At 35.8% G+C, this 22,703-nt stretch overlaps 3 protein-coding genes across 8 annotated transcripts; 2 read left to right on the top strand and 1 right to left on the bottom strand.

Moving 5' to 3' along the window:
- The first annotated feature begins 1,664 nt into the window (after positions 1-1,664).
- Positions 1,665-4,492, top strand: LOC104810376. 2 transcript variants are annotated; one of them, XM_010536654.1, is made up of 6 exons: positions 1,665-1,756; positions 1,931-2,348; positions 2,452-2,718; positions 2,863-3,096; positions 3,194-3,285; positions 3,392-4,492. In XM_010536654.1, the coding sequence occupies exons 2-6, from the start codon at positions 1,941-1,943 to the stop codon at positions 4,002-4,004; spliced, it is 1,614 nt and encodes a 537-aa protein (XP_010534956.1). In that variant the 5' UTR covers positions 1,665-1,756; positions 1,931-1,940; the 3' UTR covers positions 4,005-4,492. The 2 variants fall into 2 exon arrangements, with proteins under 2 accessions (XP_010534956.1, XP_010534955.1); XM_010536653.1 differs by lacking the exon at positions 1,665-1,756 and having other exon boundaries at positions 1,916-2,348.
- Positions 4,493-4,994: 502 nt separating this feature from the next.
- LOC104810375 (peroxisomal (S)-2-hydroxy-acid oxidase GLO4-like) lies at positions 4,995-8,300 on the top strand. 5 transcript variants are annotated; one of them, XR_771289.2, is made up of 12 exons: positions 4,995-5,150; positions 5,418-5,564; positions 5,640-5,764; positions 5,866-5,912; positions 6,002-6,079; positions 6,161-6,285; positions 6,367-6,424; positions 6,502-6,564; positions 6,718-6,787; positions 7,061-7,161; positions 7,828-7,943; positions 8,033-8,089. XR_771289.2 is itself a non-coding variant. In XM_010536650.2 (12 exons), exons 1-12 carry the CDS (start codon positions 5,077-5,079, stop codon positions 8,213-8,215), a joined length of 1,155 nt encoding a protein of 384 aa, XP_010534952.1. In that variant the 5' UTR covers positions 4,995-5,076; the 3' UTR covers positions 8,216-8,300. The 5 variants fall into 5 exon arrangements, 4 of the variants coding, with proteins under 4 accessions (XP_010534952.1, XP_010534951.1, XP_010534950.1 ...); XM_010536650.2 differs by having other exon boundaries at positions 6,002-6,058; positions 7,839-7,943; positions 8,033-8,300; XM_010536649.2 differs by having other exon boundaries at positions 6,367-6,415; positions 7,839-7,943; positions 8,033-8,300.
- Positions 8,301-8,402: 102 nt separating this feature from the next.
- Positions 8,403-9,846, bottom strand: LOC104810373 (oligouridylate-binding protein 1B-like). Its single transcript, XM_010536647.2, has 4 exons — positions 9,577-9,846; positions 9,352-9,440; positions 9,040-9,216; positions 8,403-8,857 (listed from the first exon to the last, which is right to left on the bottom strand). Exons 1-3 carry the CDS (start codon positions 9,668-9,670, stop codon positions 9,067-9,069), a joined length of 333 nt encoding a protein of 110 aa, XP_010534949.1. The 5' UTR covers positions 9,671-9,846; the 3' UTR covers positions 8,403-8,857; positions 9,040-9,066.
- Between the last annotated feature and the right edge of the window lie 12,857 nt (positions 9,847-22,703).

Genomic DNA, 22,703 nt, shown 5'->3' with positions numbered 1-22,703 from the left:
ACTGTTGATAATGAAATTTTCTGGAAACACCATTTTTTCGAGATAAATTTTCTGGAAACTGTCGATATTGAAAGAAATCAAAATAAACAAACAGAAAAAAAAAACTTAATTTCCCAATTTGTGAAATAAATAATATTATGTAAAAGCTAAAAAAAACGTGAAACTTTTTCAGTATAAGTGTTGGTCCATTGTGGTTGAGATCTAACGAATGCTAAGACGATGATTTGGCAACTACTTTTGTCATAGTTGATAATAAAATTCTGTAATCACCATTTTTTCCCAATATAAATACATAATTGTTATACAGTATTAGAGACAAAAAAAACTAAATAACGAAAATATATCTATAATATATATATATATATCCCAATAAAATATCGAAATTGGTATATATCTCTAATATGTAGATTATTTTATAAACAAAATCGTTTCAAAACAAGAATTCAGTGAAAGTGTCGGTATTAGATTAATGATGTTTTGAAACTTTATTAGTCCGTTTTCAAGTAAGAAACACTCTATTATAACTATTTACGACGTTAATAGTCATCTCAAACTTTATTAATCCATCATTTAAATTTTTTTACATCAATACACATTAAAACTACTCTTTTTTTTATCATCTTTTAACTTAACAAAAACTTATTAAATTCTCATTTTTTCATTTTAAAAAAAAGACTTAATCTAATCCATTAATCTACCTTATAAAGGTTTATATAAAAATCGATTAAAACCTTTGTTTTACGATATTTTACTTTAAGTAAAGCTTATTAAACTTTTATTTATCATTTTCAAATACGAATGACGTTGTTCTAACAATTTAAAATATTATGAACTATTTACAATTTTATTAAACTCTCTTTTACGTTTTGATATTAAAATCCGTTTTTATAATCTTTAAACTTAAATAAACCTTATTAAACTTTCATTGATTTCAAAATAGAAAAAAACCATATTATAACTATTTCGATATTATTATCTTTTTGAATTTTATTAGAATTTCTTTTAACTTTTTTTATATGAAAATAAAGTAGAACTACCAGCTAGTATTTTTTTTATTAATGAAAGCTTATTAAATTATCATTTATTAAGTCAATGATAAAACAAGAAACCTAACCATTTACATGGCTTTATTAGATCTTAAAAAAGATTTGTATATCAATATCGCCTAAAATTAACTTTTTGTGTATATATAATTCCTTTTGAAAATGTATCAATTTATAGTTTGTTTCATTGTTTTTTTTTATCATTTAGAGCTATTTGTAAACCAACCTAAAATTTTAATCTATTCGCACACTAGTTTTTATTTTTCTTTTTGGAAAGTAACATTTTCAGGCATTAGGTACAAGTTAACTCTTAAAAATTAAATACTAAAACAAGAATTTCCTAATATATATATATATATTTATATATATATATATTTTTGTGGATGCATTGGGATGATAGATATAGTGATGAAGAAGCAAAAGTGGGACAAAAGAATATAATCCTCACCTTCCCAAAAACCTCCGTTTCATCTTCCTCCCAGAGAGACGTGAGGTTGACGTAGAAGAAACCACAGCGAAGTCCCCAAAATACCCCTGATCCAAGGTCCACCGACAACAACAATGGGCCTCCAAGCAAGGGGTAGATTTGTAATTACACCCCAAGGACGGAGGAGGAGCAACAAGAACATGAAGACTTAAAAGCCAAGTGAACTCGATGATGTTACTTACCTGACATGCAAAGACAGAGATGCTCAATCATGACATTGTCACAGGTGAAAGTTTCCATTCCAATGCCAAAATCTCTCCTTCTCTTGTTATAGATTCCCTCTCTCTCCCTCTCTCTCTGGAATTCTTAAAAGGTTACCTGCTTGTTCATCTGAAGCAATCAATCCAGAAGTTTTGATCTTTTGCACCAATCTGGTCGGTTCTGTTCCTGGTTTTTGAAGGTTTTCAAGAATGGCGTCTCTTACGCCGGGAGTGTTACTGAAGCTTCTTCAGACCATGAACTCCAATGTCAAGGTCAGAGGAGAGTACCGGTCTGTTCTCTTGCAGGTGATCAGCATTGTCCCTGCTCTTTCCGGTTCTGAGCTTTGGCCAAACCATGGCTTCTTCATCAAAGTCTCGGATTCATCTCACTCGACATACGTTTCATTGACGAATGAAGACAATGAACTCATCTTGACCAACAAGCTGGGACTGGGTCAGTTCTTCTACGTCGACAAGCTTGAATCTGGAACACCGGTTCCTGTTCTGGCAGGAGTGAGACCGATCCCTGGACGCCACCCATTTGTCGGGAATCCAAAGGACTTGATGCAGATGCTGGTTCCAAGTGAGGGGTCTGTGCAAAGAAAACCCAATCATAAGGTGATGAATCTGATTTCCCATTCTCCAGAAACAATCTCAGAGTTCAGATCTTGAGCTTACCTCTCTACCGATACCCATTTCTCTGGATTGTTTTCTTCGACAGAAGGATGATGCAAGCTCAAAGTTGAGGGAGACGGTGAAAGCAAAAGAGGAGAAGAGTTCAAGACATCATCAGCCAATTGTCATCAAGGAAGAGAAGACCGGTGTGGCGTCTAGATATATGCAGGGTGTATCAAATCCAAAGGCGAGTGGGTCAGATACGAGTAGTGGCGGTAGCAGCAGCAGCAGCACAGAGGGTGATAATGGAGCTGGTCCGGCTAAAGGGCTTGGCGGGTCAGTAAAGGGTAAACAACAAGAACTCAGAGGTCAGGTGAGGGTTTCTGAATCGATTTCCATCCTCTCAAAATAAGCAAATCTTGCAGGAATATAAGATGTATCACTCCACCAAAATATGAGCGAAAACCCGTAAAATTGACATAGTTTATGGTTTCACCTGGATTTGACGCGCACACAGGCACGTCCAGCTGGTCCTGCACGCTCTCGTCCTGAACCAGTAAAGGCAGAGTCTACTGAACCGAAGGCCAGAGAGGCTGCAGCCCGTTCGAAGGCAATGCTGTTGAAGCGGCCAACGAGTAAGCAGGAAAATCGGTCCATCAGCTCCAGACCAGATTGTGTAGGAAGGAATGGTGATGCATCTGAGGCAGTTTCATGGAGCTCTCTGCCTGTTACTCTCTCGAAACTGGGAAAGGTATGCTTTCAAAAATCTCTTATCTCCTTTTCTTTCTAAAAAAAAATCTTTTTTTTCATCATCTTGTTCCTCACCATTGATAATTTTTTGACACAAGGGAATGCTTAGGAGGAGAAATTTGGCTGCTCTGATAGCTGCAGAAGCACAGAGAGAGGCATTGGCTGCTTCACATCTTGTCAGATGTCTCAGGCAAGTGTTCCTTCCTACCAAACAAAGAAAAAACCAGACATATATAACAATGAAAATCAGATTTAAAAAAAAGGTATTTCGTAACCGAAGAGACGATGTTTTGCAGTATGTTTGCTGAACTCAGTTCAGTTGCTTCACCAGAGGATCCACACACCTATCTCTCCAAGTTCTTCATGCTCCAGAATTGCATTGACCAGTCACATGCCACAACCTCAACAAGAGAGAAACCGCTCCAGCTTTCGTCACCAACCGAGCCTGAAAATCGGAGCAAAAAGACCAAACAGGTTTCGAGTAAAACCACAGCGAAGAACTCGAAATCTCCGACAGTTCTAACGGAAGCCGAAAAGCTAGAATGGGTACAAGGAAACGGTACAGAAGATACCAAAGAACTTAGAAACACTATCAGTTTCGAAACAAGAAGCTGGTTCTTGAGATTCTTGGAAGAAGCAATAGATGCGAGGTCTCGTGATAAAGCTCTGGAGAACAAAGGAAAGGCAAGAGGAGGGCGAGTGCCAGAGCCAGATAATCATATCGCCGAGACACTGTCACAGCTAAAGCAAGCAAACGAGTGGTTGGAGAGAGTTAAAACCGATCTAAACCCGAAAGATAATGCTCTAGCCGAGACTATAGAGCGGTTAAAGAAGAAGATGTACTCGTGCTTGCTGCTCTACGTAGATTCAGCTGCATCCGTCCTTGAGAATCGAAATGCTCGTGATTAACAAGATAAAACACGGTTTAGCTAGATTAACAGCTGAGGAAATACGCCGAACATTGGTGATAAAATAATTTAACCATTAACGTGTTCTTAGTGTCTACCAACTTGGAACAACCTCCTGTATACAAGATGCTGAAGTAAAACAGAAAACATGTCAATTTAATTTAGTTTACACAGTACTAAACAGGTATATGTCTATGAAGAACATGGTTTTTGCCATGGTTTTCCTCAAAGAAGATTTTTTTTTTCAGATAAAGAAAATATAGAAAGCCCAAATGAAGAGCCCTAAAATAGTACGCATCCAAGCAGAAAGATGCGATTTTTGACGACTTCTTCGACTCTAGCATTGAGAACAAGAAACGGAAGAAAGCATCAAACCCATTAATTCAACGAAATCAGCAAAAATCTCAGAAGATTACGTTCTTATACATAACCTAGGAGCTGTATGATCAACGATGGAAACGCCGAATTACAGAGAAAGACAGAAAGGGGCATCATCGAGATATGAAGTACCGGGCTTTCACTTTTCCGGCGATCGAACTGGAACCGGAGTTCGGAGCGCCACGGCAGTTCATGGATTTACCGCCGGATTCTCACCGAAGGCCATCGCTTTGGTGGGTCGATTCGAAATCCTCCAAATTTCGAATCTTAAAATAGTCCATTCGGTTTTCGAGCATCGTCGTAGAAGAAAAGTTCCCCCCTTTTTTCAACGTTGCTCGCGGAAGAACACCGTCAGTCGACGGTGCTGACTCAGCCTGCCACGTGGCAAATACATCGACTTCAAACACTCTGACGGGTTCAGCGGGTTCGAGGTGATTTGAAAAGCACGTGTCTTTTGTCGTTGTTTATTGTAATCTCTCTGCTTCGGACATGGTTCGGTTCCTGACGGGCGGAGCTAGGGAAATATTTAAAAGGGGCACAACTTATTTTATATTTATTTAAAATTTTATAAAATTTATAAAAAAATCTTGATATATTTTTATAAGATCATTGGGGGTATGTGCACCCCCCATTCCTCTTGCTTTGGCGTCCGCCCTTCCTGTCTGTATTAATTGTACTTACCCAAGAGTTTATCGATGGAGTCTTCATCTTCATCTGTTTCAGGGTTTGCTCCTCCTGGTGAGGGTGGAATCTGGGTGCCAATATCAAGGTTCTTCCCATTCTTTTCTGGTTTTTTTTTTATGGGTTTGTCAAAAAGCAGATTTGTTCTTAGAATCATGAACAACATCAGACGTTTTTCCTTAAAGGATATAATTGTTCTTGAGTCCATCTCTCGTGCATTTACTGGGAATGATTGATGAACTTGAAGATCAAACTTTTCAAATGGGTAACTTCTGCGTCTTTTTGAGTGAAAAATGGATCCTAGTGATTGATTAACTGAGGATGAATCCGTGTATCCTCTTATTATCCGTTCTAGACCAATGGCTGATGAAACGGTAAACGTGAACGAGTTTCAACAACTGGCGAAGAAGATCCTTCCGAAAATGCATTACGATTTCTACGCTGGAGGATCTGAGGATCAACACACGCTCAAGGAGAATATCGAAGCTTTCCATAGAATCACGTACTGTGTTCTTTGATATGGAGATTGCTCAGCTTTTGTTTCATGGTTTAAATTTCTTAGGGCATCCTTTCTCAGGTTGCGGCCGAGGGTTCTAACTGATGTCAGCAGAATCGATATGTCTGTAAGTATATTAGGTTACAGAATCTCAGCTCCCGTCATGATTGCCCCGACGGCTAGACATAAGCTGGCTCATCCACAAGGTAATAGTCATACCTCTTTATCTTATGATGTCTTTCATCAAATGATATAACCGGATCGATGGTTCTAAAGGGTTGTGATCCGATTTTTGTGCATCGAGTAGGAGAAATCGCCACGGCAAGAGCTGCAGCTTCCTCTAAAACCATCATGGTTAGAAAATGTAGAAACTATTTCGTTCTTTTTGTCTGTGGTTTAATGTTGTGATCGACTATGGTAATTTTTGTTTGAATGTATTTCAGATCGTATCTTACATGTCTACTTGCACGGTCGAGGAGATCGCTGCTAGCTGTAACGCTGTCCGGTTCCTTCAACTATACGTAGAAACTGATCTCTCTAAGCTTTTTCTTGCGGGAGTGGATGTATAAACGTTCTTAGTTTTCGGTGTATTGATTCTTTAGGTGTTCAAGAAGCGAGATATAACTGCTCGGATGGTGAAAAGAGCGGAAAATTCCGGATACAAAGCCATTGTTCTGACCGTAGATGTTCCTAGACTCGGACGAAGAGAGGCAGACATAAAGAACAGGTTTTTACGCTGTTTCTGGACGTTTGCGCACCGGGCTGCCCTATTACGATGAAAAAATGTACACGCTTTTTTAATCCGCAGGATGATTTCTCGGCAGCTGGAGAATTTCAAAGGGTCGATATCAACGGAAGTAGGATCTGTGAGTAGCGGTTTCGATGAAAAGCGTTCACTCGTAGTCATCGATCTCACGACGATACCTTTTTCTTTTGGTTGCAGAATAAAGGTTCTGGGATCGAAGCTCTCACTAGTAACCTGTTCGATGCATCCGTAAGTTGGAAGGTAAAAAGCCACGTAAAAACAATTTCATCGATTCGCATTCGTGCTCATGTATATATTTTTGCAAGTTCAAAGTTTTATACGGAATTTTCTCTAAGTACAATCATTTCATTGGACTTGGAGCTCATTTTCTTGGATTGGAAATTCTTTTTTCAGGACATAGAATGGTTAAGATCTGTCACAAAGCTGCCTATACTGATCAAAGGCATACTAACCAGTGACGATGGTAATATTTCATGTTTTGTAATCTCGGTTGGGTCTCTACTAATACACAAGAAGGAATTTTCCGAATATTAGAGAGGGTGGGAACCCCCTCGAAATCCGAGTATTCTCAGATTCCCGATTTTTCGGGTACTTGAGCAAAACGGGTTCAAGTTCATATAATTATTTTGGTGAAAACTTCGGATTCATGTTTGAATAACCTAAAAATTTTCGGGTATCCGATTCGTGTTCGCTAGCTAGTTATAATATAGAGCTTTGGTTTAATGTTTAATGGCAGCGGTAAAGGCGGTTGAAGCCAGAGTGGATGGAATTATAGTGTCAAATCATGGAGGACGACAACTCGACTACACTCCCGCCACCATAACCGTTCTGGAAGAGGTAACTCACACATTACCCATCTTCGGATTCCATTGTGCATTAAAAGCCCATTGGAACTTGCTTTAGAAAGAAACGATATCAGTAAAGGTGGATGTGAGTGGGTAACTTTAGATTCTCGGGTAATTTGGCCTCGGTCTCACTCCCTCGGGTTTTAGGGTTCAGAGGTCTCGATTTCGGCCTTGTGAAGACCGAGGCCCCGCGAGGGCTCGGTACCCCCAAGGCACTTGGCTGGCCAGGAGTGAGATCACAAGACCATGAGTCACAAGGAGGGAGAAGAAAGGGCGAGAACGCCAAGATGGGGAAAGAAGTCGAACGCATGCCTAGGATTACGAGGATCGACAAGCTAAGATTGTGAGGCGAGGCCAGAGCAAAATTGCCCTCGAAACCCCTCGAGGCTCAGATCACGGAGGGAGAACGACAAATGTGAATGAAATCCCTAATTTAAGGATTTCAATTTAAAACCCTAAGTAACCGACCCGAACCCCGTCTACCCTATTCCTCGACACAAAAACTCAAACCGGAACCCAAGGTTCAGGTTTCCATCGCTATTCCTCGAGACCATATTCGGTAGTGCCGCGTGTTTTGAGTACCCATGGGATAGGTACCTGAGGGTCAACAGATTCCGAGTAAAAATGCCCATCCTTAGTTACTTGTTCCTTTGCTAAGAGTTCTTGCAGGTCGTTCACGCTGTTAAAGGGAAGATTCCGATTTTGGTTGATGGAGGAATAAGACGAGGAACCGACGTTTTCAAAGCATTAGCCTTTGGAGCACAAGCTGTACTCGTAAGCTCTTAAAAAGACTTAGGATTATTTTTTTCGGGTTCTCGACTTCGAGGGCGAAAAATGAAAACTTTCCGATGATTTTTCCGTAGATCGGGAGACCTGTAATCTTCGGACTGGCGGCTAAGGGAGAAGACGGAGCAAAACAAGTGATTGAGATGTTGAAGAATGAGCTTGAGACTACAATGGCACTCTCTGGCTGTCCCACCATTAAGGACATAACCAGAAGCCATGTCAGGACCGAGCACGAGACACTTCTTCAGTCCATGCTCTAATTCAACATATGCTTCAATTCAGAAAATAAAAAACAATTTTCATATTAAATCACGTGCTTAGAAATCATTCATAAGACATGTTTTATATACTGATGATGCTACGATCGTGTTAGAGAGAGTCTAGAGAAACATACCAAACAAATGGGGGTATTGGCCTCCATCCACATCTCATCGAATGCGGGTACAATAGACTTCCATTCCAAATCCTACTTATTGAATATCAACGTTATGGCTTACAAATAAGATACATACCTACTCATATAACTGCAGATAAACATTATATACATAGCGGCATAACGAGTGAAACATATGTATATGTATAGAAAGATAGATCTCTGGACATATAGGACTGACTCCGAGAAAATTGTGTACCGGATGGATTTTATGACAGGTAGTACAAGAGTTGCTGGTTCTGTAAGCCACCGTCGTAAATGGCAGCACTTGCTACGGCTGCACCAACTCCGAGAGTCGTCGCCTGCTTGAGAGGGTGCATTGGGGGTTCATCATCTTGCTCATTGCCAATTGTTGCTCATAGGCTAAGAGCTCGGCTGCCGATAGGCCCAGGATGACTTGTGCTGATGCCGGTGGGAGAAGTGGGTTTGAGGCCGTTCCTGGTGGAGTTGGCTTGTTTCCCCAAAAACACTACAATAAATACCAGAGAAAAATTAACAAATACAAGTTTTACAGTTTCCAAAACTCCACAAAAAATGGTGATAAACCTCATTTTTGACAACCTAAACTAGTGAGCAAAATCTCTAGGGAAGCCAAATGATGTGAATTTTGGGAACAGTCAGATCAGAGTCATCATCAATATGAAGAGGTACCTTTATCTGTCTGTTGAAGAGTTAAGGCTAAGAGTTGCCCATTTGAATAGCGAGAGCAGCCTCGGCATGAGTGCTATATCTAACAAAACCAAAGCCTTTGTCTCGCTGGACACGGACCTCTTTGATAACTCCAGCACCTAGGGCATGGAAATGGCGGTGTAGTTCAATCTGATTTACCTGCAAAAGGTACAAATGTAGCAAAGGTACCATCCATCATCCATTGATAAAAAAAACAAAATTCATAAAAAAAATGCCTAAGAGCTGTGTGTCGGTAGTATTGGACAAGCTCAAAAGAACTAGTCAAAATCCTACCTCGGGAGCAAGGTTCTCGACATAAACAGTAGTGAACTGAGGATTGTTTTCAGGAGCATCCTCGTTTGCTGTCTCTTTACCATCCTCCACTAAAATCAGTGATCAAACAAATGTATTAGTACTAAGATTTTTAATCAATGTACTCCTCATGATTTTCTATGAAGCCAGTGCAAGGAAAAATTCAGAAACTGCACAAAAATCGAAGGAAAACCATAGAAGACAAACCTGAAGAGCCATTTGTAAATTCAACAACACTATTTACATCAGAGCTTTGCTTGTCTTCACAAGGTGTTGCACCTTTTGTGTCGCCCAGTTGCATCTAATCTGTTTGCTACCCAACCATTTACTTGAGAAAAAAGCAATGTTATCAATAGCGTATGGTAATCCATTGTGTCGAGCAAAATATAGGTCATGAATATATATGGTGGACGTCATGGCGGTTCAAAATATATATATTAATATTTAAAAGGATAAATAAAATAAATTATCATTATAATATAATATTAAAACTAGTATAATAAAGTATCAATCCATATAAAAATAAGAAGATAAATGTCTAGCATAACAAAAGATAAATAAGATAGTTTCTAAAACTAAAACAATAAATCGAACATCATTATCGGTAATCTCTAATTCGGTGTAATCAAAATATTCATAATTGACCAGTGGTGTATCTCCTTCTTCTTCTTCTCTTTCTAAATCTTCCAAATTAACTTTTTCTTCCAATTATTTCTCGTTACCTTCAAATTCTTTTTCAATCAAGATACATTTTCCTTTTGTCTTACCACTAGAAGTAGATAATGTTGAACTTGAAGTCTTCTTTCCTCTAGATTATTGCATAACTTCTAGATTATTGCCTAGTATTCGCTCTAGGTTCTTCAAGTCCCGATTCTCTATAAACGGTTTTCCAATCTAATTTGTCATCCCCTTCGAATACCAAACCGTTTCCACCATCATCTTCACCATTGTACATTTCTCTAACTAACCACTCATTACACATATCAATCTCATCTAGTATAATTGGATCGATCTCATCATTAATATGTATCTTTGAACAAGAATTTGATTATATTTCACATAAACCAAGTTATGCAACCTTTTGTGTTCAAGCCTAACTTTTTTTAGAATGAATATGCACAAATAATAAAATTATATTCACACCATGAAGCACTACTCAAACTTAAAATCTTCATTGCCAAATCAAACTTAAAATCTTCATTGCCAAATCTTGCAAATTTGGAGTTGATCATCCATAATTTTTCCAGAGTTACATAACCAAAAAAAGTAAATATAAAAAACTTAAAATCTTAGATTGGAATGGAGCATTATCAAAAATACCATCTCTTTGCTATTTTGACTTTAACACATACATTTCTCCACCTATGACCCATATGACCGGAGATTAGTCCGGTCACATATTGATCTCATTGGTCATAACGTGTAATTTATAATGTTTTTATCAAATGATTAGTGAGATATGCAAGGGATAAACATAATGAATTAGTGTGATCACTATAAGTTTAACGTTATGATCAATGAGATCAAAATGAAACCGGACTATATTTCTGATCACATAGATCACAGTTGGAAAAGGGTATGTATTGAAGTCTAATTAGAACGCAAATGTTTATATTCTTTTTACCTGTAAAGATGGTCTTCCTTTGTCTTATCGCAAAGTCAATTCCAAAATGACCATTAGCTGATCTATAAGTCGAAAGCTCGCCCACAATTTTATTTTGCAAATCTTGGAATCACACCAATCTCCAAATATAATGGTACAATACATCATCCATATTTCTCTCAAATCCAGGGTTGCTATAGAAGTATTCAGGATTCAAATAATGACCAGCAGCATGCAAAGGACAGTGTAATTGACAATCCCATCTCTTATCGATGATTGCAATTATTATTATTGTTGAAAGACTTCTCAATGACTTCTTTTGTCTTGTCCATTGCTTCATAACTATAAGACATTGTTGTTTTCTTTTCACTATCCACAAGTCGAAACACTTGAACAAGTGGAGCCATTACCTTGAGAATGTATTTCACATTACTCCAAAATGAAGGCATAATGACAATTTTCCAACTTCTTTTCCCTTTGCTTCTTTCACCAACTTGTTTGTTCTATATTCATTGGAGGTAAACATTCTTCTAAGATGATCTGTCTCTTGAAAAAGTCTTTTCAATGTACGATAGGAAGTGGCAAAATAAGTGACGGTATGTCTTATCAATTTCCTCGTGTTTGTGAAATGTCTTAGTGAACTCAATGTACTTGAGTGGTTGTAAATGAATCCAACAACAAATATGACTCTTTTTATTATGAGCTTGATCGAAGAAATTTTCCAATGTTTTTAAGGATTAAGTCTACACAATAAGCAGCACAAGGAGACCAAAAGAGGTGTGATCTTTTTTCCTCTAACGTCTTCCCCGCTAAGACGTTATGTCCGGAAGAAGTACAAGAAGAGATGTGGGAACTTCACAAGAAAAAGAGAGCTACTGGTTCTACGGTTTGTTCCAATGAGCCTATGAAGCTTGATCTTGATGAATTGGGTTTCGGATTATCTGATGAAGAAGAAATTCCACAAGTAAAACGAAACACGAATGTTGATCTAAAAGGTCCTATAGATTTGTTTGTTAGAATACTCGAAACTATCATTTCAAAAAACAAAAAAGAAAAAATGAGACAACAAAATATTAGGCAGACGTGCGACAAAGAATCTGTTGGTGGAGTTCACCAATATATTGCAAGGTGGTGGTATCATGGTGGAACTCCATTCAATAGCATTAAGATGTTTTCAAGATATGTTACATGGTGGACACTTCGGTCCTAATCTTCCAGCTCCATCTTACCACCAAATAAAAGTGTCATTACTCACCAATGAGGTTGAATATACTAAATCATTGATGATAAAACATAAGAGTCAATGAGAGAAACATGGTTGCTCTATTATGTCGGATGCATTGACAGATAGGAAACAAAGATGTTTGATTTTTCTTGGCCTATTCTCCCACTGGCACAATGTTTATGAAGTCTATAGATGTATCTAGTTTGTGGAGACTGGTCAAAAGTTATTTGAGATGTTGGATTCTCTTGTTGAAAGATTGGAAAAGATAAAGTGGTTCAAGTGATAACCGATAATAGAAGCAATTACGTCTTCACGGGGAAGATGTTAGAGGAAAGAAGACCACCTCTTTTGGTCTCCTTGTGCTGCTCATTGCGTGCACTTAATCCTTGAAGACATTGAAAAAATTTCTTCGATCAAGTTCACAATAAAAATAAGCATATTTGTTGTTGGTTTCATTTACAACCATTCCAGTACATTGAATTCGCTGAGACAATTCACAACCAAGAGGAAATTGATAAGACAAACTGTCACTCATTGTGACGCTTCCTATCTTACATTGGAAAGACTTTTTCAAGAGAAAGATCATCTTAGAAAAATATTTACCTCCAATGAATGGAGAACAAACAAGTTGGCGAAAGAAGTAAAGAGAAAAGAAAGTGAAAAAATTGTCATTATGCCTTTATTTTGGAGTAATGTGAAATACATTCTCAAGGCAATGGTCCGCTTGTTCAGATGCTTCGACTTGTAGATAGTGAAAAGAAAATAGCAATGTCCTATATTTATGAAGCAATGGTCAAGGCAAAAGAAGTCATTAAAAAGTTTTTCAACAATGATGAAAGCTAATACAAAGACATAATTGTAATCATCGATAAGAGATGAAATTGTCAACTTCACCGTGTTTTGCATACTGGTAGTCATTATTTGAATCCCGAATAATTCTATAACAAACTTAGATTTGAGAGAAATATGGAGATGGTTGATGGATTATACCAATATATTAGGAGATTGGTGTCATCTCAAGATATGCAAAATAAAATTTTGGATGAACTTTCGGCCTATAGATCAGCTAATGGTCATTTTGTAATTGACTTTGCGATAAGAAAAAGGAAAATCATCTCTCCAGGTAAGAAGAATATAGACATTTGCATTATAATTTTGTTTGCTTTTAAAACAAATCTCAGGTTCTAAGTTTTTTATATTTACTTTTTTTTTGTTTTGTATCTCAATGGTGTGAACGCAATTGGAGTGTGTTTAAGCAAGTAAATTATTTTTCTATTGGTTTAATACTTTTTATTATTTTTATATTTAATTTACCTTAAAGCATTTATTTTATAATGTAATTATTTGTGCAGATTCATTCTAAAAAAATAAATAAACTTGAACACTAAGATTGTATAAATTGGTTTATATGAAATATAACCACTCTCTTGTTCAGATGTACAATATTAAGGATGAGATCGATTCAATTACATTAGATGAGATTGATGCATGCAATGAGTGGTTAGTTGGAGAAATGCACAATGGTGAAGATGATGGTTAGGGATGTCAATTAAGCCCAGAACCCGAAACTCGGCCCGAGCCCGCTCGAAAATTGTAAGGACATGGGTCTAGAAAATGTAGACTCATTAAACTTCGGGTTTTCGGGCCTCGGGCCAAATGGGCTGCAGGCCGATCGGGCCGGGCCAGTCGGGTTTCGGGCCGGGCTTGAGGCACGTTATTTTTTTTGTTTTTTCTAAACCAAAGTTTTACCTTTCTATATATATTTGAACCAAGTGATAAACTTTTATATCTTGGTTCTAATTAAACTTTTTAAAGTGATGGGAGTTTTGAATTTCTTAACCATATTATATCATATATATATAAGTTTATATTTTTGAAAGGGTAGAAATTTTCAAATATATATATTCTTAAACCTTTGTTTGTATATAAACATATTGATTTTTTTTTCTATAGGTTTCAAATTAATTACATCATAGAATTTCTTTTTATATTATGTTTGTTATTTTTTTATCATGTTTAAAAGTTTGTAATTGCAGGATGTAGTGTTGGAGAATTGAACAATTGGATAATTTTTTGAATTTTATTTTTATTTGTGAACTAAATGACTTTGTTGTTATCGGTTTTAAAAATATTTTTGTTGAATGTTTCACATTATTATTATTATTATTATTATTATTATTATTATTATTATTATTATTATTATTATTATTATTATTATTATTATTATTATTATTATTATTATTATCGCAAAAAAAATATTTTATTTAATAAAAAACCCGAAGCCCGGCCCCAACCCGCCCGAAGCCCTATAGGGCAGGGCTCCGGGCCATCGATCCTAGACCCGAAAAATAAATGGACGGGCCAGCCCGACCCGAAAAATTGTAGGCCCGAATTGAACCCGGCCCAAATCCGGCCCGACCCGCCCATTTTACACCCCTAATGATGGTGAAAACGGTTTGGTCTTCAAAGGTGATTATAGATTAGATTGGGAAACCATTTATAGAGAATCGAAATTTGGAGAGCCTAGGGCGAATACTAGACAACAATCTAAAGAAAAGAATGTTTCAAGTTCAACATTGTCTACTTCTAATGGTAAGACAAAAGGAAAAGGTATTTTAATTGAAAAAGAACTCGATGGTAACGAGAAAGAATTGGAAGAAAAAATTAATTTAGAAGATTCAGAAGGAAAAGAAGAGGAAGGAAATGCACCACTAGTCAATAATGAAGATGTTGATTACATCGGATTAGAGTTTACCGATGATGATACTTGATTTGTTGTTTTAGTTTTAGAAATTATCTTATTTATCTTTTGTTATTCTAGATATTTATCTTTTTATGTTTATATGGATTGATACTTTATTATACTAGTCTTAATGTTATGTTATGATGATGATTTATTTGGTTTATCCTTATAAATATAATATATGATATCCGCCATAACCTGCGCTATTGATAACACTGATACAAAGCCATGAATCAACCATCCTGACTCCTGAGGAATGGCAGAGTTAATCATCTCAGATATAAAGGAATATAAAATACCTATTGATTGTGAAAGGAAACAAACCCTAAGCCTCTAGAGTGCCCAGTTTTCTGATCCCACATGACTCTAAAATCCCTGCAAGAGAAAATAAAAAGAAATTAAGATCAACCAACCTTTAAGAGTCTGGCGGCATGGTTCAAAGATATAACCTTGAACAATAGGTGAATCCTGTAATCCGTAGGGTTTGATGCATCATATGAATCAAACTAGAAACATTAAAAGAAGTTAAGAAAGCGTAAGAACTTACGAGCAACTGGGATAAATAGAAAAACAAGTAAATAATGTTGCATCTGTAACTTCTCGACCAAGATCACCAACAAATATGTGTGAAGTGACCTGCATCATGTGACAAGAACACCATTCAGTCCCAGCCAAACAACCATCACTTTGAAGAATATAATATAACACTACATGATTAGAATACTTGATGTGTCTTCTCTCTGACCAGTGGCATATGCCCAATTAACTTTGATAGGCTGTCCAAACCTATACACTCCATGTCACAATCTAAGAGCGAGTATTACTCGATGAAAAAGAAAGGAAGAGAACTACAAATATGTTTACTTACAAATGCCTTCCATAGAGAGACATTATAGCCAGAGCAGTAGACCTTCAATCGAAATAGTGGATGAAAGTGAAACCATAAGATGATTGAGAAGACACAAAAATGCATGCAAAAAATTGTGTTAATCACCAGGTAAATAACTCAATGAAGCTAACAGAAGTAGTTTTCTTATACTTGTTAGATTCAAGGACATACTACTGAAGGAGAGGAAAGAAACCCCATGTTGGAAACAAAATTTAAACAATATAAAAAAGTCGCATTTGTGAAAAAGAAGTGGCAAAGCAGCCGACTGTATCCTTTCTGATGAGTTTACTGCTTTCAACAGGTCCAGTACTTGTGAAAATCTCTTGCAAAGGTGATTCTGGAACCTATGTATGGATGTTGCCAACATATCTGATCTCAAAATGATTTCCGGGTAAAAGCTTCAACTTTCGCAGTTCTTTCAACCGCAATGGCAAATAACTAGTGAAATCCCACGAATGGGAACCAAAGCCAGGAGGCAGGTTTCCACTTGGGACCGGCTCTATCTGCAAAAATGCGGAAGCATAAAACAAAATAGAAACAGAAAATGTGAAACGGAAAGATATGATCAGCAGATTAGCCGTCGGACAAGTACTGCACTACCCACGTAAGGAATTGCAAACCCTAGCCCTCCACATCAAACGATTTCTCAGTCGTGAAGAATAAAACCACTATGAACCCGAAATTCCGGAACGAGCCCTAGCTCCGAGTGATGAACAACACAACTAAAAAGCCAATCGCGGAGAAGGAAAACAAAATCATCGTACAATTGATACTCAGAAACTTCGTCCACATCCCACAATCTATAAAGAATGTATCAAATCGAAAACCTGAGGGGTAGTCAATATAGCGGTATTGTAGAGAGCTGTTGCTGTTGCTGCCTCAGCCTCGGATTCTGCATCATTTTTTTCGACTGCGGAAGAGATAATCGGACTGTTTGTTTCCCGAGAAAAACTAGACTTTTTCCTTCCTCTGCTAGGGTTCAATAACAGAAGATACAGAGAAATGGTAATGGAAAAGGGAGAAAAATGCACTCTGAAGTGTACAAGGGAGATTTCGTTTCGTCCAACACAGATGAACCATTTATAGGACGATGCATCTTTTTCTTTCGACTGCGGAGAGAAAAACTAAAACCACGAGGCTGTGACAAAATTTAATGCGATGGTCTTTTTTCTTTTTTTTTTGACCGACGCTTTTCTTCTCTGATTTTTTTTTTTCTGACAGTCCAATAATGAATAATGTGATCTGTCGTTTCGTTATCTTGCGACGGCCCAGCCCAAGTCCATGACAATTTCCCTCAAAACGACATCGTATGAAACAAAAAAATGAACCGACAATGGTTGTTCAATTTTTGTTCATTTAGATTTTTATTACGTCAGAAAAAAAAAACTAGGTTCCAATTTATATATTTTTTTCAATGAATGAAAAATATTTTAACACGAGAAAAGTTTTAGTCGGAAATAGAAAATTGGAATGGATTAAAAAAAAAGTGTTGGAATAGGAATATGAAGATGGTGCGTATATATGATTATCATATGTTGAGTGTGTTCGACATTAGTTCAAACCAAATCATGTATTAATATTTTCAACAACAAAAAAATTGGTGATAAGTAATAATTCTTACATTTTTTTACATTTTTTTATAATCGGTAAATTTATCAATTCTCCCTTTAACTATATCTTCCAAAGATCGAAAAAGATAAAGGTAAATATGTCTTCCCAAATGAAGATTCGAATTTGAATCGGAAAGAAATTTTATCCCATCTATTATCAATTGAATCATCCGATCTTGGATAATCATAAAATACACGTAACTATCAGGTTCCTCTTCGTGCGTATAGGCAACAAGTTCAGATTTTTTTAAATGTGATAAACCCCAACAGTTACATTATTTAAAAAAGAGAATTTCTCAATGGAAATGTGTAATATATTATATTTACATTAATAATAAAGAATATTCGTATAAAAGCTCAACCTCCTGTGTGACTGTGTCCGTATTCCCCAAGCCAAATGGGCGTTATTACAAGAATACCTTTAAATGTGCGTAGACACTTCAGCCTATACACTTCAAAACTAGGGTTTCAAAAAAAAACTCTCAAATGGTAAAAGGACACTCTTACCCTTAATGAAAAGGACACGTGTTAATGCCAGAATGAAGAAAGCAAATATTAAAGAAGTGACAAAATTATATAAATAAAAAAGACACGTGGCAGCATTTTGAATTTTAAAAAAAAACATACAAATCAAATTTTGAGCAGTTTTCTTCTTTCTCTGTCTCTTCGTTTCCGCAATTTCTCTGTAACTGTATCTTCTCTCTTCTTTGGCGATTTTTCTCTTCTTTGGCGATTTTTGTTGCGATTTTTTCTTGCAGTATCTTCTCACTTCATATGGCTTCGTCTCCTTCTTCGTCTTCGACTCCTATTTACGAAGATATCCGGGTATATTTTGCGTTTGAACTCACCGAGAAAGTGAGAAGTTTTTCTTAGAATTTCGTGTCTATGTATTTGGGTAAACAATAAACGAAAACAAAACCGACTAAAATGGATCATTTTTGTGTAGTATGGATTAGAAAAATACGGATTTCGGTAAAAAAACTGAGAAACATTGTTTTGCTCAATGTCGAGTAATATGGAACTCGAATCACGGTTATAGTGTCCAAATGAGTCATATTATGTCATATTAGTAGAGTTATATAGTCCAGAAAAATTAGGATTTCGGTTAGAAAGTGGGAAATAAGATTTTTCACAAAGCCGAGTCATGTTGAAGTTATCATGGTGAGACAAAATGGTCGTACTAGTCACAATGGTCACACTTGAAGGATATAACGAGTTAGACTGGTCTGACCAAACTGGTAAACAGGTCACAACCAGTCACACTCGTCAAACTGCACAAGATGTTAATTTGGTCAGACTAGTCACATTCATCGCACCTGAATGGTATGCCGAGTTTGACAAGTTTGACGAGTCTGATAAACATGGTTACTATTGACACAAAAGTGATAACAAATGTTAATTTTCTTTTTGCAGGTTTCTTTTGTATATGATTTTAACGACATTCATCATGCTCCCAAGATCACAACAAAGTGTTATCCATTTGAAACCATCCGTTCTCTTAAAAAGACTCTAACAAACGAAGAATGGGTATATTTCAACAAAGAGTCACAGTTTCGATATATTTTCCATCTTCAATGTGAAGACACATTAAAAATGGTTCTGATGTCTGTCCTTTTGCATCGCGCACTAAAGCTTGAAGGAAACGTGAAAGAGTTGTGGTTTATTCTGAACGGTGTATCCGTTAGATACTCGATCACCGAACATGCCATTATCTCTGGTCTAAACTGCGAAAAGTATCCAAAAGATTGAGCTGAATGCAGAAGAAGAAGATGAAGATGAAGATTCCGAGGAAGAAGAACAAGAAGAAAGAGGAGGAGAAGGAGGAGGAACAAGAATGGAAGGGGAAAAAGAAGAAGAAGAAGAAGAAATACCCTTTGAAAAGATATTGGATGAGGCATCTGGGTAAATAATAAAATAAGACAAAAACAAATCAAATGGATCATATTATTCGAGTTATATGGATAAAAAAAAATTAGGATTTCAGTTAGAAAGTGAGAAGCGATATTTTTCACAGAAGACTAGTCATATGAAAGCTAAATAGTCATACTAGTCACATTAGTCGTACTTGAATAGTGTGATCAGTTTGACTAGTCTGATAAATCTAATTAAATGGGTCATATTCGTCGAGTGCACATATCAGTGAAAAAATTGTACGATTACACTAATCAAAGTGGTCATGAAGTTAAATGGTTATACTAGTTACACACTGGTAGTACTTGAATAAATAGTCCATATAACAATTTACCATGTTGAACCTTCAAAATTTAATTTACACTATCATTTGACCAGTTTGACTCGTCGCACCGTCATACTCGTCGCACCGTCAAACTAGTCAAACTCGTCGCACCCTCACGAGTTTCGCGAATTTATCATTTCCACACTATAAACATGTTAATAAATAGTCCATATAACAATTTTTACAAGTAAAAAATAATCGCAACTCTCTAAATTCAACACCTTATTTATTTTACAATGCATGTTCTCCCAAAAGAAATCCCAAAGTTCTAGTACACTTTTTGTAACACATTAGGTTAGGGTAGATTATATTATTTTCCAATATGATTTACGAATAACAAAAACACGTTAGATACGCCATAATATGTCCTATATACCACGTTGAACCTTCAAAATTTAATTTACACTATCATTTGACCAGTTTGACTCGTCGCACCGTCATACTCGTCGCACCGTCAAACTAGTCAAACTCGTCGCACCCTCACGAATTTCGCGAATTTATCATTTTCGCACTCTGAACATGTTAATAAACAGTCCATATAACAATTTTTACAAGTAAAAAATAATCGCAAGTCTCTAAATTCAACACCTTATTTATTTTACAATGCATGTTCTCCCAAAAGAAACTCCAAAGTTCTAGTACACTTTTTGTAACACATTAGGTTAGGGTAGATTATATTATTTTCCAATATGATTTACGAATAACAAAAACACGTTAGATACGCCATAATATGTCCTATATACCACGTTGAACCTTCAAAATTTAATTTACACTATCATTTGACCAGTTTGACTCATCGCACCATCATACTCGTCGCACCGTCAAACTAGTCAAACTCGTCGCACCCTTATGAGTTTCGCGAATTTATCATTTCCACACTATAAAGATGTTAATAAACAGTCCATATAACAATTTTTACAAGTAAAAAATAATCGCAACTCTTTAAATTCAACACCTTATTTATTTTACAATGCATGTTCTCCCAAAAGAAACCCAAAAGTTCTAGTACACTTTTTGTAACACATTAGGTTAGGGTAGATTATATTATTTTCCAATATGATTTACGAATAACAAAAACATGTTAGATACGCCATAATATGTTCTATATACCATGTTGAACCTTCAAAATTTAATTTACACTATCATTTGACCAGTTTGACTCGTCGCACCGTCATACTCGTCGCACCGTCAAACTAGTCAAACTCGTCGCACCCTCACGAATTTCGCGAATTTATTATTTTCGCACTCTGAACATATTAATATGATCAGTTTGACTGTGTGAATCATAATAATGTTGATTTAACTCATTTATGTCTATATAATACAACGTATTACTCATGTATGTTCTATTTTATTCATTTATATCATATGAATCAAATTTTAAAGATAAAAACGTAGTAAACCCTAAATACCCAAAATATATATCATTTTTTGGAAGGAAAATTTGTCTATTATCGAAATGTTTGTTTAATAGATGAAAATTTTGGAGATTTAACTTATTTTTTATAATTAGTTAACCAAAAATTCATATAGAAGAGAGAAGATTCAAAGAGAGAGAGCGTAATGGAAGATAAAGTGTAACAGATGAAAGAGAATGAGTGACGGAAGGGAGAGAACAACAGTGAAGAGAGAGAAAAAACTTATTTTTATATAATTATATTAAATTAAAAAGTAACGGGTATTATTGGAAATGTATATTTATAAGAGTAAATATAATGTTTTTTTTTTTTGCTTTAGATGAAGGGTATAGGTTGAAACTCAATGTATCATTTAAAGGTATTTTTGCAATTGACCCAACCAAATGACTATCTCCAAGTTATGTTTTTTTTTTCTTTCTAAAACAATTCAAAACTCTTGTCTTGCACGTTTTATTCGTTATTACACGTGGCATTCACTAATTGAGTCTTTTAGATAAGTGTATTTTCCAAAATTATTGGTTGACCGACGCTTTTCTTCGTTATTAATGCGACGGTCTTTTTTCTTTTTTTTTGACCGACGCTTTTCTTCTCTGATTTTTTTTTTCTGACAGTCCAATAATGAATAATGTGATCTGTCGTTTCGTTATCTTGCGACGGCCCAGCCCAAGTCCATGACAATTTCCCTCAAAACGACATCGTATGAAACAAAAAAATGAACCCACAATGGTTGTTCAATTTTTGTTCATTTAGATTTTTATTACGTCAGAAAAAAAACTAGGATTTAACTATATTTTCCTAAAGATCGAAAAAGATCAGGTAAATATTTCTTCCCATATGAAGATTAGAATTTGAATTGGAAAGAAATTTTATCCCATCTATTATCAATTGAACCATCCGATCTTGAATAATCATAAAATATACGTAACTGTCAGGTTCCTCTTTGTGTGTGTAGGCAACATGTTCAGATTTTTTTAAATGTGATAAACCCCAACAGTTACATTATTTAAAAAAGAGAATTTCTCAATGGAGATGTGTTATATATTATATTTACATTAATAATAAAGAATATTCGTATAAAAGCTCAACCTCCTGTGTGACTGTGTCCGTATTCCCCAAGCCAAATTACTATCTCCAAGTTATGTTTTTTTTTCTTTCTAAAACAATTCAAAACTCTTGTCTTGCACGTTTTACTCGTTATTACACGTGGCATTCACTAATTGAGTCTTTTAGATAAGTGTATTTTCCAAAATTATTTGTTGACTTTTTTTGGGGAAAATCTAAAAAATGTCTCTTGAATATACCAATGATTATCTCGAAATGACTACTTTACTGGTTTCTATGTGAAAAGTAGTTTAATGTAAAAAAAAATTACATTTTTTTACAGTATAGTTATAAATAAACCCTTTATTTAAAAAACTTTTAATTAATACAAAAAAATTCTAAATATATACCCATTCTAACAAACATGTAGTGACAGAAAATACAGCTACTAAACAATACATTGTAAATCAATTTTTTTCTATCATTATGGATATCTTTTTTGAGATATCAAAACAAAAAAATATTAATGTCAAAATTATTATAAATAGTTATTATATCACTCTCGCATT

Source organism: Tarenaya hassleriana, unplaced genomic scaffold (assembly GCF_000463585.1).
Source record: "Tarenaya hassleriana unplaced genomic scaffold, ASM46358v1 Cleome18, whole genome shotgun sequence".
NCBI classification, from domain to species: Eukaryota; Viridiplantae; Streptophyta; class Magnoliopsida; order Brassicales; family Cleomaceae; genus Tarenaya; species Tarenaya hassleriana.
The sequence above is the reverse complement of the archived record's forward strand: the minus strand, read 5'-3'. Positions and strand labels throughout refer to the sequence as shown.